The following is a 13,774-nucleotide window of genomic DNA, read 5'->3' as shown; positions in this document are numbered from 1 at the left end:
TATTATTGCTGTGTACTCTGTTATTTTCTCTTAGTTACATATAGTACATATTATACTAAGTGCTGAGTATTAGGGCTCGTCTGTCCTACAAAGTTAAGTTGACAGAAGGCAGGTACATTGAACTAACTATGGAGGTGTACACACTGCAATGTTCCTCCTGCCACCTGAACTCTCCTGCTCCACCAACCTAATAAAATCACCTCACCACAAGGTATGGTGCCTAGGGTGATGTAGGTAGAGCGACGCAGTGTCAGTGTAGACACGCTGTTGCTTATGTCGCCCTAAGTGGTCTCCAGCAGGTGTCCTACAGTGCCCATTGTGATTGCTATGGTCACCAGTTTGAACTCTGCCCTTCAGCCAGGTATACAGGCATGTGCCCCTCTCCCTTTAAAGCCCTGGGAATTTTTGAAATTGCTCTTTCAGTTTGCTCAGCGTAGACAGCTCAGATAGCATCTGCCCAACTGACCATGCTCCTGCTTGGAGTACACCAGAAGTGGTGGATCTGCTCGGTTTTCGGAGAGAGGAGTCTGTGCTGTCAGAGCTTTGCTCTAGCTGCAGGAACTTTGATACCATGCTTGTGGCATGGAGGAGAAGGGGTATGATAGGGACACGCAGCAGTGCCATGCAAAGATCAAGGAGCTGAGGCACACGTACCAAAAGGCAAGGGAGGGGTGAGGCAGGCTCTGGGCAGCGCTTACCTGGGTGTTCCCTGGAAGCAGTGACGTCCCCCTTGCTCAGCTGCTAGGTGGAGGCGTGGCCAGGCAACTCTGCGCACTGCCTCCACCCAGGACATTGGTTGGGAGGCAGTCAATGGGAGCTGTGGGGGCGGTATGGTGCTAGGTAGGGAGCCTGCCGGACGCACCACACACAACCCAACTCCAGCGGGGGAGCTGGGCCACTGCCCACCTGCCTCCAGCACCCATGGGGCCCCCCCAGCAGCCTCCTCCCAAGTTTTAGTCACGGGTATTTTTAGTAAAAGTCATGGACATGTCACTGGCTGTGAATTTTTGTTTACTGGCTGTGACTTATTAAAATTACCTGTGACTAAAACGTAACCTTGTTCATTGTGCTTCGATGCTGCAGAAAGGCATGAGGTAATGCTCTGCTTTTTTAATCAGGGTAGAAGGAGGATTGAAATAACCAACACCAGTACAGTTTGTATCGGCTTCTTATTCCCCTGTTTAGGTAGGCAGAGGGGGCCCTGAGGAAAAGTTTGTTTATGAACACTGGGATGTTCCAGGAATCCTCCATAGAGATCTCTAGGAAACTTTCCTGGAGATATTCTGCAATCCTCTGCTGAAGGTTTCTTGGGAGGGCTGCCTTGTTTCTTCCACCTGTGGTAGGAAACTTTGCTGTATCAATCGGCAATTACTTCTACAGGCACCATAGCAGCACATAGGCAAGCCGCATATGGACCCACTCTTCAGCCTGACCATTCAGGAGCTTCACCTTGCATGCTGGTTACCCTCAGGAGCAAGATATCACCTGCTATCACTCCCACTGGTGGAAAATGGTGCCAGTATTCAGAATAGTAACCCTGGGTGCTTGTAGTGATATCCCTCTGAAAACCCCCACACCCATTGTCCCATCTTGTCCCCACTTCCCCCCACAGGCCAAACTCCTGAGGCTCCTGCTGTGCAGTGTGCCTGCCAAGGGATAGTGAGAAAGTTGTATTTCTAACTTGTTTGGATCAAGGGCCTCTGCCTATTGTTTTGTTAGCATGGGCAGGTGTGTGGCGAGTTTTGTACCTCCTCAATCCCTTCGATTCAAGGGGGGGGATGAGGTTAACCCCGTCTCCCTGCATCCACGTTGGTTCTACTACCTCCCCAGTAGTCAGAGCTGTATGGCCCAATGGCCAGAGTCCCTCTAAATCCTCTTCCCCTGGTGGGATAATGCAGCCTAGCGGATGGAGTCCCTATAGTGAGCTCCTAAAGCAGCATGGCCCAATGGCCAGAGTCTCTATAAATTCTCTTCCCTCCCGGGGATCACTCGGCCTTGCGGCCGGAGTCCATATAGTGTGCTCCTAAAGCAGCATGGCCCAATGGCCAAAGTCTCTAAACTCTCTTCCCCTCGTAGGATAGTGCGGCCCAGCGGCCAGAGTTCATCTATCTCCTTGAGGTAAAAAAGGGGTCGATGAACTATGTTGTCACCAAAAAGGGAGGAGGGTTTAGAGACGCCCAGTAGGGGAGCCCAGGCCCACCCGCCTTTACCAGGCTCCAACCCAAGGCTTGGTCAGTGACAGCATGATCCGCCACGGGTCAGCGGGGAATCCTACTACAACACACTTCCCTCAGAGTGGTGGGAGATACCACTCCCTTCCCTGGGTCACTTCCTACCGGTTCTCCAAATGTAGCAGTCCCCGTGGCATCCGGGGCTCCAGGTTCTTCAGCACCCGGCACTTCCTGGGGTTCCAACAGCTGCTGGCCTCTGGTCCCAGTCCCTGGCTCCTCAGCTCTCTCCGGTAAGAGTCACAACTGCTCCTGGGCTGGAGCCTCCACTGGGCATCCTCCTTCCTCAGCCACCAGCCCTGACTGAGCAGCTCTGCAGGTTTTTATACTTGACTCCCGGTTGGCGCATGCCCAGCAGAGCCTCAGGGGCATGGCTTCTTCTGTCAGCAGGGAAGGGTTAACCCTCTTGGTCCTAGTGCGGGGCCAGTCTACCCCGTCACATGGTGTGCCCTTGAGGGTCTCCTCCTGCACACCAGCTTGAGTGGCTCCATCTGATATGGAGACAAAATAAGAGGAACAGGAGTACTTGTGGCACCTTAGAGACTAACAAATTTATTAGAGCATAAGCTTTCGTGGACTACAGCCCACTTCTTCGGATGATATGCATCCGAAGAAGTGGGCTGTAGTCCACGAAAGCTTATGCATCTGAAGAAGTGGGCTGTAGTCCACGAAAGCTTATGCTCTAATAAATTTGTTAGTCTCTAAGGTGCCACAAGTACTCCTGTTCTTTTTGCGGATACAGACTAACACGGCTGCTACTCTGAAACCTGAAAATAAGAGGAGTAAAGAAGACATTTTTCGGGAGTTGCTACAATGCTCAGGTGCTTCAGATTGCAAGCAGAGATCATGGAGAGAGGCTATCAATGAAAAACTGCAAATGGACAGTCAGGATAGGAAATGGGCAGAAGCAGAAGATAAAGCTGCTCAGGGAGCAAACAGACATGTTGAGGTCCCTGATTGAACTTCAGGCAGAACACCTGTATGCTCATTTCCCCTTGCAGCCCTTAAAGAACTGCCTTCCTTGCTGCCCCCTCAGCCACACACATTCCTCGCAGTACACCTGGATGGAGTTGTTTCGCAATGACTGCTGGACAAAAACCCAGCTGTGAGAGCCTCAATGGCAAATGTGCTCTTGATTTTCATGTTCCTTCCAAAAGATAGAAATGTTAGCATCGTCATCCCATACCTGCATAATGATACGATCCCACCACTCAGTGCTTGTTTCTCGCACCCAGAACCAACAGTCCACCTGCCAACAGCAATCTTGAATTGTTTCTGACCATGGCACACAGCAGGCCAGACACCACAGTGTCATCATCAGATTTACAGTTCATGAAATACTGCAGGATCAGCTGCGTTGTGTTCATAACGCTCATCACAACACTGGAGAGCAGTGCAGGATCCATGCTTTTTGACAGGGATGGCAGGTGCACAGTTTACAGGGTCGGTTGAAAAGTGGCATAAAATGTACTAGGAAGCCCATGGAATGATGGGATGGAGAAAACTGCATCATGGAATGCTGAGTCCTCTCCCATGAGGCACTGCAAACCCTTCCCAGAACACCCAGCAGCAGATGGTGGCAAGTTGCACAGTGGGATAGCTATGCAAGAGCACCTACTGTGGACGCACTCCACCATCCTAGGAGCATTGTGTGGATGTGCAACAGTGGTTTAATTACAGGGGTAGATGAACATTGATATAACTTGAGTCAACTTAACTTTGTAGTGTAGACATAGCCTTAGAGAACACCAACATCAATTAAAGGCTTAATTGTAATTTGTAAAGAGAAGTAAATTGGCAGCTGACTTTAGTCATCCATAAACATTTACAGACATGCTGAAAAGGAAGAAGTGAATGGCAGTTTAATACACACTTTTCAGCTGTTCAATGGGGCAAACTAAAAGTTAATTAACTTAGTCTGCAACATGTTTAAATATTTAAAGTGCAGCTCTAATCTGAAAAGTGAATGAAAATGGAAGCATCTTACTCAACAGATCTGCTCCCTGAATGCATTCAGGGTTTTATTTGACCACTTTAATGACAAAAAGTAAGTTTCCACTACATTTTTATTCCCATTATTCCAGCAGAGCCAACATAACTAAGAAGGTAAAAGAGTTTGAACTAGGTTTCTCTTCCTTCTTGACAATAGAATTCTGTGTCAAGTTCCAGTCCGTTATACCAGTGCTACCCTATTAGTGACAATGTAGTTAATTTACTGGTGAAATAAATGGGTTTGCACAGGTGTTGCAGTTGCGATATTTTGGCCTATAGAATCCTCATTACAGGTGCTGATGCACAAAGCAGAGTGACTCTCATTTGCAGGGCCAATAGTTAGAAAAAACACTTTTTTAAAAAAGCTTGTAAACAGAACATATTTAATGTGGAAATAATGGAGACAAAATTGGTATGGAACCCCTTAATGTCACTTTTTACCAACACTTTTCAGAATAAAACCATGCTTTTATTTATAGAGAAGGAAATTAGAGCAAAGATTCTTATCTCCAAAGATTTGGACAATATATTAAAAAAAAAACTGCAAAAAAGTGAAGTGATACCAGTAATAGCAGAAACAGAAATAACATGATATTGTTAGGTAAGGTTACTATTTTATCATCTGAATCCTGTTACATAAATGAATGTTTACACTCTCCTTGGAATAATGCTGGTTTCACAGATCTATTACAAGGAGGTCTTGATGGCATAGAAAGTAAGTAGAACTATGTATACTATTTTGGATTTATTTGCTGAAGGTAACTTTAAATCATCTGATGAGCTAAAATTATAATCACGATACTTATGCACCTGCTTGTCCAAATGGAGTGAAGATTTAAAATATCAATAAAAAAGTCCTAAACTATTTAAACTACTTATGAGAGTCAGGTCCAATCTTGCAAATCTTTAGGGTGAAATCCTGACCCCACTGAAGTCAGTGGGAGTTCTGCCATTGACCTTAATGGGACCAGGATTTCACCTTTAACTTCTAAGGCTATCTGTATAGCTGGATGGCCCCTCTTGTGACCATAACAGGAGCAAAAACAAAATTATTTATTCAGTGCTCTGTGTGTGCAAAATTGTTTCTGACACACCCTGCCTGTCTGGTCTCCAGAGCAGGAATACTGTTAACTTAGATTGTAAACTCTTTGGGGCAGGGCCTGTTTGTACAGGAATTAGCACAGTGGGGGCACTGGTCCATGACTGGGTCAGCTGGCTGCTACCAGACAACATAGGTAATGATGAGATACCTGCCTGGCCCCCTTGGGTGCTGGAAGTCATCACAGCACTATTTGTTTCTCTCTTTGTTGCCTCTTGTGCCCTCCAGACTCGGCAGATGGGAGAGGTTAGGCCGGGAGGTGCTGCGGTAAATGGGGGAGAGGGTTCAACTCCCTCAGCCCCTTTTAAAACAAAGTCATGTTGTTTATCACCGGTTTAATAGATGTCCGTCTTTACTGGACTACATTTCCCATCATGCAATGCGCCGCATTGATCCGTTGTTCGCTCGGAGGCCGTAGCCTTATAGTCCCGGCCGAAGCGCGGAAGCTCTCTTCGCTCCACCCCCTTCCTCGCAGCGTCTCTCGTTACCAAGGGGATTAGGCGGCGCCTGCGTAGGAATGTCTTTGGTTGTACCCGAGAGACTTGGAGCCTCAAGAACTAGCATCTTTTAGGGACTATTTTTGTGCTGCGAGGGAGAGCTGGGCGCAGCGTTACTCCAGGGGGTTGGGAGCAAGGAGGCTTCTGTGGGGAAGTGGGGCTGAGCTGCTGGAGGGGCCTAGCCCGTGTGTGTGAACGGGAGAGAGGGGAGGCTGAGTGCTTAGGTCTGGGGGGTCAGTACAGTGCAGCAAGTCCTGCAGCTCCAGAGAGACCCACCTGAGGATGGACATAGGACCCCCAGATGTGCTGGAGCGCAAGGGGGCTTTGACTCTGCGCTCGCATTGTGTGCAATATGGGAGACCCACCCTAATGTACCGCTGGTAAGAGGGCACCACTGTTGGTATCCCTGGGTCTGTGAACATATGTGGTACTCAGCAAAATGCCTAGGGAAAAAGACATCCACTCCTCCCTTGTGTACTGCACACCTCCTAGAGATGTGTGTTATGTAGGGTGACCAGAGGGCAAGTGTGAAAAATTGGGACAGGGTGTGGGCGGTAATAGGAGCCTATATAAGAAAAAGCTCCCAAAATCGGGACTGTCCCTATGAAATTGGGACATCTGGTCACCCTAGTGTTATGTTCTGCTATATATAGGATACCCTTGCAAAAAGTCACTCCTCTGGCTTTTTAGATTATGGTGAGCTTTGGCGAAGGAAGGTGAGTAGATTTTGGCCTGGTCTGCACACAGTGTTTGTACTATGGTTGGGTTTGTTTGTTCCTTTTGCTAAAATAGTTATAACTGGCAAGGCATTGAGCATGGAGGAATTATATTGGTATAAAGGAGCCTTAAAGATAAAGCAATACAACTGTTGTATGTAGACCGTTGTTCCTTTGTGCCCAAGCTGGTAAATTTTCATGTTTTTTCTTGTTTTCTGATTTTTGTTGTTAAAAAGTGGATCTTTTTAGGAGCAATTGGCTTTTTAAAAAAATAGTACTCTAGAATATTGCAGTATTTGAATTTATACTCTTAAAAATAGCTATATCCAAAATCCTGTGCTGCGAAGGCCAAACTCTCAGTAAGCATAGGGGATATTTTAGGACCTAGTAGCTCACCATTTAAATAACTACAGAAATCTAAGGACGGTATAGATCTGGTTCAGTGGTGCATGGAGGGGGTGGAATAAACCCTGTGAATGCCTAAGCAGAGGAGAAATAGAAGCAAGATGCATATAGGATCCCTCAGAACTAATTTGTGTAAGACTCCTTTCTTCATCCTGGCTTTCTCACAATAATGACTAGCTCCCCAAAATGAGTAATTTATACACTAGTGATGATGCAAGGAAGAAGAAGGGGAGGAATATGGGGACCCCCAAAATGGGGAAAGAATCAAACTTCAAATGTGTTCAGATTACAAATGGGCTTAGATATGTGTCCATGATGAGTGGGTTGTAAATACCTAAATAGATCTCTAGAGAGCGCTAACAATTATGGGCTATATTCCGTCTAGCCCTTAAAGAGGTGTAGCAATTTGCACTCTCTCGTATGTTCCCCCTTAAGTGGTGTGGCTTCTTACTACCCACAACTTGGGCATTGCCTACCAGACACCATAGAGCCCTCAACTGATTTATACTAAAAGCTCCAATATATATGTAATTGACATTTTTAACTGCTGCCAGCTATTTTGCAGATGGTTTTATTATATTATCCACACTCATTCCTGGTCTGCCTGCCTCTCTATCTCTCCATGTTTGTATTACGATTATTTTTAGTGTATGGTGTCAGATTATTTTTTGTTCATGCCTAATTATCTTCACTATGCATACGGGCTCATACGTGTTTAAAATCTGATACATTTTTGTAGTCATAATTGTGTCATGAGTAAATTCAGGAGCATTTGCACCTGTACCCTTTTCCATATATATATTTTCTGTACTGTGTGGATTTGAGCACAGCACTGTTATTGAAAGCTTTTCTGAAAATCACTGGGATAGTAAATTATGTCCCTGCCTTGATATTTGTTTGGCAGTTTACTTAGCCTAGCCAAAGTTAAGCACTGCAAATGTTTGTGAGAGATTCATGCATGTGTCTGAGATGTGAAATGTATTGTAAGGAGAGAATGTGCTATTTACTAGCATTTTTTCCATATCTGAAGTAAACCAATTCATAGTAAAACTATTGTAAATTTAATATGTTGAAATCATAAACAGAAGCAGTGTGTAAGAAGAATAACTAAAGATGGAATTTTAAATGGAAGAAAAGCTTTAGAATTAGAGAGTTTCTCCCCCCCCCCCATTTCATAGTAGTGTGGTTCTGCCAACTTCATTATGATTTATGAGCCAAATAAATAAAGGTATGGACAATTTCTAAAGATCCATGTGTGTAAAATCACCAGATACCAAAAACTGCTGTACTCTTGGTCACTTCATGTTTGAAAGCAGACAAACCAGAAGCAGAAAGCCATATTGGGCAACAATATAAAATCCCCCTATCCAATACACGTATAGAGACCAGATTTTCAAAGAGAAAATAAAGGATGCCTATTGTGGCTCATGAAAGGAAAAGAGGATCCCAAGGATGTTTTCAGTGAGTGGTGCTGAGATGTGCATAGGAAAAGTTTTGCCATTCTACTTTTCAGTCATCTCTCTTGAGTCTTCAGCCAAGCAAACCTCTCTCCTACACTGAATCCACTGCTCTGGACATGTCATAATTCATGAGTGATTGTGTCCAATCTGACTGAATGGTGGTTGAGGTTCTCATTTTAAAAAAAGAAATGAAAGCAAAACTGAAAGCATCTCCTGCTGGAGTGTTTACTGAATTTACCATTCACTCCTCAGTCTCCCTACTTCTATCTATTTTATCTATGTGTCTAAATATTTATATTGCCTCCACCATCAAGCATCTCATTTCCTCACAAAGGTAAAAATCCCAATCATATCTGTCTCCTTTGCTATCAAGAGGCAGGTTTAGTTTTTTTTAAAATACATGAGAATGAGATTATTATTGCAGGAAAGTGTTGGGAGGAAAGGGGGTGAGGGTTGTGTTTAGTTCTTGAATGTAGTGAGGTTAATAATCCATTTCATCTGCTAGTGAGTTCCATAGCTTGGTTCCTGTACCTGTGAAAGCGCTGTCTCCTGAGGTTATTAGGGTTGCCAGGCATCCGGTTTTTGACCGGAATGCCCGGTCGAAAAGGGACCCTGGCTGGCGGTGCAGCAGAAGCCTGGGGCTAAGGCAGGTAATCCCTGCCTGCCCTAGTTCCACGCGGCTCCCAGAATTGGCTCCCAGGTCCCTTCAGCCCCTAGACTCATGGGTGGCCAAGGAAGCGCTGCCCCTGCCCCGAGGGCTGGCTCCACAGCTCCCATTGGCCATAACTGCGTATCTTTAAAATTTGCCAGGCGATAGGAACCCTATTTAGCATTAATTGAAATTATAGAATATGGGCCAAATTCTGCCTTCAGATACTCTGATATAACTCCCATTGATTTCCTTGTGAACTCTGCATAGGTACAGTAGAACCTCAGAGTTAAGAATAACACAGTTACAAACTGACCAGTCAATCACACACTTCACAATCAGGCAGCAGTAAAGACCAAATAATAATAATAATAAAAAAGCAAATACAGTACAGTACTGTTACTTGTAAATTACTAAAAACAAAGGGGAGGGGAGCAGCATTTTTCTTCTGCATAGTAAAGTTTCAAAGCTGTATTAAGTCAATGTTTAGTTGTAAACTTTTAAAGAACAACCATAACGTTTTGTTCTGAGTTATGAATAACTTGAATTCCTGAGGTGTTTGTAATTGAGGTTCTGCAGTAGGTGGGGTCAAGAATTTAGCTCATAGTCGCTAATGATTTCAGAGTGAGAGGCAAATATACAACATTTTTAAAGTTAGAGTTCTGATTCACATACAAAAAACTTGCTTGTAAAAATACACTTTCAGATGTGTGTACAAAGAGAGGAATTGCACATGCAAAAGCTAATTAGGTATCAAATGGTTTGTGCATGTGTTTATCTGATTTTGCATGCAATCACAGATGCACTTTGTTTGTATTTTCTCTACATGGATCTGCATATGTGAAAATTTGGCCCATAATCTCTTGTTGCTCTGGCAAGGAGTATAACAAAAACATCAGGGAAGGGGACCTCTTACCACTTAATTGTATGTATGTATGTATAATGTCAGATTCTTATTTAAGTAATGCAAAAAAATGAAATAAAATAACTAGGTCATAAAAAGATGGGAATAGCCTTGGATGTGATGTGCAGAAGTATGATAACAAACCTATTTGTTTTGGTGAGTGGTGAGTGGTTAGCTAATAAGAAAGCCATCCTGATTCTCAAGTTAAATAAAGCAAAAGGGTTTTGTTTTTCAGAATGAAAATAATGAGAAATCCTTTTATTTTTAGAAATAATTAATCATTTTCTCTATCCCCTGGCATTTCTATTATTAAACTGAACTTTAATAAAGTGATTTTTTTATAATCTAAAATACATTAAAACTATGCTCTGTTACTATGGGTCCAATTTTATTTATTTAGTATAAAATAAGGAAACTGTAATAGTTAGATCAGTTTTTCATTTTAAATAAATTGTTGTAATAGTACCCTAAGCAAATGAAAGTAACAAATTAGTTAACTACTTAATGTAATCCAATTATTTTTTATAACTGAAATTCAAATCAGAGCAGAATGATCCAACATATCTTTAATTGCTTTGATGTTATTTTGGATTATGCAGTTTCACAGAACAATGTGTGTCTTTCACTCTGAGTAATGTAATATTATTCCTATTATGTGTCTCTTTTCAGTATTTTATGATGCATTACTGTGGCCTTACTTGTATATTCTACATTTCCTTTCCTGTATATCTATAAGGCTATGGTATTTCATAAATACCTGGTGTTTATATATTGATTTATTTGGTAGCAATCATAAAGGGCATCAGGTTACATTACACAGGATGAAGAGAGCTATGCCCTCCAAGATGTAATTGTACACGCTGTATTCAGCTGTTGCTACTTTCTAATCAGGAGTATGTTCAATCTGGTAGTATGTAGAATACCTTCTAGTTTTGATATATGTAATAAGCTGAGATGTAAAAAAGGTTTTTAATTTTTTAAAATCATAGTAGGACGGGGGTAGGCAACCTATGGCACGCGTGCCGCCTTCGGCACGCGAGCTGATTTTCAGTGGCACTCACACTGCCCAGGTCCTGGCCACCCGTCCAGGGGGCTCTGCATTTTAATTGAATTTTAAATGAAGCTTCTTAAACATTTTAAAAACCTTATTTACTTTATATACAACAATAGTTTAGTTATGTATTATAGACTTATAGAAAGAGATCTTCTAAAAACGTTAAATTGTATTACTGGCACGCGAAACTTTAAATTAGAGTGAATAAATGAAGACTCAGCACACCACTTCTGAAAGGTTGCTGACCCCTGTAGTAGGATTTGGGCATGAGAGTTACGAACTTTCATAGTATGATTAAAAGCGGAGCAATATGCCCTGATTAGTCTGTATTGTCAGCTGGGAGGTATATGTTCTAATATCAAGAGTCTATATGCGTAGGTAATAAAAAAAAGTCAAGATAAATATATATTTTTTTTAATTAAAGACTTGATTGTGTTTGTATTTCATACAGAAGAAGAAAGTTGCGTCATGAATACAGTATTGGGAAATGGAGAGGATGCCATCATATAGGATAGAGTGTGTACTAGAGTGGACAGTGGCAGATAAATGACCCTTGCTGGAGTGGTGTCATTCTCGTCTAGATGAAACCCAGGGTATGTCTACACAGCAAAGAAAAACCTGCAGCTGGCCAGGGCCAGCCGACTCTGGCTCAAGGGGCTCAGGCTATGGGGCTGTTTCATTACTGCAGCCCGAGCCCAGACATCTACATAGTAATGAAACAGCCCTATAGCCTGAGCCCCTTGAGCCCAAGTCAGCTTACATAGGTCAGCTGCAGGTGTCTGTCTACTGTGTAGACAAACCCCAGAGGCCATTCTGACCAGCAACATTACACTACAGTTTTTAAAAGGGTGAAACAAAGAACAACTAATCCAACTTCAACAACAATGGTAATTCCAAACAGGCAGAATACAAGTACTTGAGTTAGAATTTAGCAAAGAAATCTGGTTTAACATCAAGGAGTCCGGTGGCACCTTAAAGACTAACAGATTTATTTGGGCATAAGCTTTTGTGGGTAAAAAAACCCACTTTTTCAGATGCATGGAGTGAAAATTAGATACAGGCATAAATATACTGGCACATGAAGAGAAGGGAGTTACCTTACAAGTAGAGAACCAGTGTTGACAATTCTGTCAGGGTGGATGTTGTCCACTCCCAATAATTGATGAGGGGGTGTCAATACCAAGAGAGGGAAAATTGCTTTTGTAGTGAGCCAGCCACTCCCAGTCCCTATTCAAGCCCAAATTAATGGTGTTAAGCTTGCAAATGAATTGTAGCTCTGCAGTTTCTCTTTGAAGTCTGTTTTTGAAGTTTTTGTTGTTGAAGGATGGCTACTTTTTAAATTTTGTTATTGAATGTCCAGGGAAATTGAAGTGTTCTCCTACTGACTTTTGTATGTTACCATTCCGGATGTCTGATTTGTGTCCCTTTATCCTTTTATGTAGAGACTGTCTGGTTTGGCCAATGTAAATGGCAGAGGGGCATTGCTGGCACATGATGGCATATATCACATTAGTAGATGTGCAGGCAAATGAGCCCTTGATGGTGTGGCTGATGTGGTTGGGTCCTCTGATGGTGTCGTTAGAGTAGATATGGGGATAGAGTAGTCAACGGGGTTTGTTACAGGGATTGGTTCCTGGGTTAGTGTTTCTGTGGTATGTGTAGTTGCTGGTGAGTATTTGCTTCAGGTTGCGGGGCTGTCTGTAAGCGAGGACTGGCCTGACTCCCAAGGTCTGTGAGAGTGAGGGATCGTTTTCCAGGATAGGTTGTAGATAGTTGATGATGTGCTGGAGAGGTTTTAGCTGGGGGCTGTACGTGATGGCCAGTGGTGTTCTGTTATTTTCCTTGTTGGGTCTGTTCTGTAGTAGGTGACTTTTGGGTATCCGTCTTGTTCTGTCAATCTGTTTCCTCACTTCCCCAGGTGGGTATTGTAGTTTTAAGAATGCTTGATAAAGATCTTGTAGGTGTTTGTCTCTGTCTGAGGGATGACGCAAATGTGGTTGTATCTTAGAGCTTGGCTGTAGGCAATGGATTGTGTGATGTGTCTTGCATGGAAGCCGGAGGCATGTAGGTAAGTATAGCAGTCAGTAGGTTTCTGGTATAGGGTGGTGGTTATGTAACCATCACTTATTTGCACTATAGTGTCCAGGAAGTGGATCTCTTGTGTGGACTGGTCCAGGCTGAGGTTGATGGTGGGGTGGAAATTGTTGAAATCCAGGTGGAATTCTTCAAAAGCCTCTTTCTCGTTGGTCTATATGATGAAGATGCCATCAATGTAGTGCAAGTAGAGGAGGGACCCTAGAGGACGAGACTTGAGGAAGCATTGTTCTAAGTCAGCCATAAAAATGTTGGCATACTGTGGGGCCAGATGGGTACTCATAGCAGTGCTGCTGACTTGAAGGTATAAGTTGTCCCCAAATCTAAAATGGTTGTGGGTGAGGACATAGTCACAAAGCACAGCCACCAGGTGTGCCGTGGCCTCATCAGGGATACTGTTCCTGACAGCTTGTAGTCCATCCTTGTGTGGAATATTGGTGTAAAGAGCTTCTACATCCATAGTGGCCAGAATGGTGTTTTCAGGAAGATCACCAATGCATTGTAGTTTCCTCAGGAAGTTGGTGGTGTCTCGAAGATAGCTAGGAGTGTTGGTAGCGTAGGGTCTGAGGAGAGAGTCCAAATAGCCAGATAATCCTGCTTTAAGAGTGCCAATGCCTGAGATGATGGGGGAGGAGAGTCCAGGATTTCCAGGTTTATGGATCTTGGGTAGCAGATA

General features: G+C 43.4%; 1 protein-coding gene across 3 annotated transcripts in view; it reads left to right on the top strand.

The window, feature by feature from the left end:
* Positions 1–5,849: 5,849 nt before the first annotated feature.
* CFAP95 (cilia and flagella associated protein 95) overlaps positions 5,850–13,774 on the top strand; it is a 62,002-nt gene continuing 54,077 nt past the window's right edge. For 2 of the 3 annotated variants that reach the window (XM_054031256.1, XM_054031255.1), the window contains exon 1: positions 5,850–6,196. In XM_054031256.1, the coding sequence (XP_053887231.1) occupies positions 6,099–6,196 (98 nt within the window). In that variant the 5' untranslated portion in view covers positions 5,850–6,098. Of the gene's footprint in view, positions 6,533–13,774 lie in introns of all 3 variants that reach the window. The other variant, XM_054031257.1, reaches the window with a different exon arrangement.

The sequence above is a fragment of the Malaclemys terrapin genome, chromosome 6, assembly GCF_027887155.1.
Source record: "Malaclemys terrapin pileata isolate rMalTer1 chromosome 6, rMalTer1.hap1, whole genome shotgun sequence".
Classification (NCBI taxonomy): Eukaryota; Metazoa; Chordata; order Testudines; family Emydidae; genus Malaclemys; species Malaclemys terrapin.
This window is presented reverse-complemented; position numbering and strand designations above follow the sequence as displayed.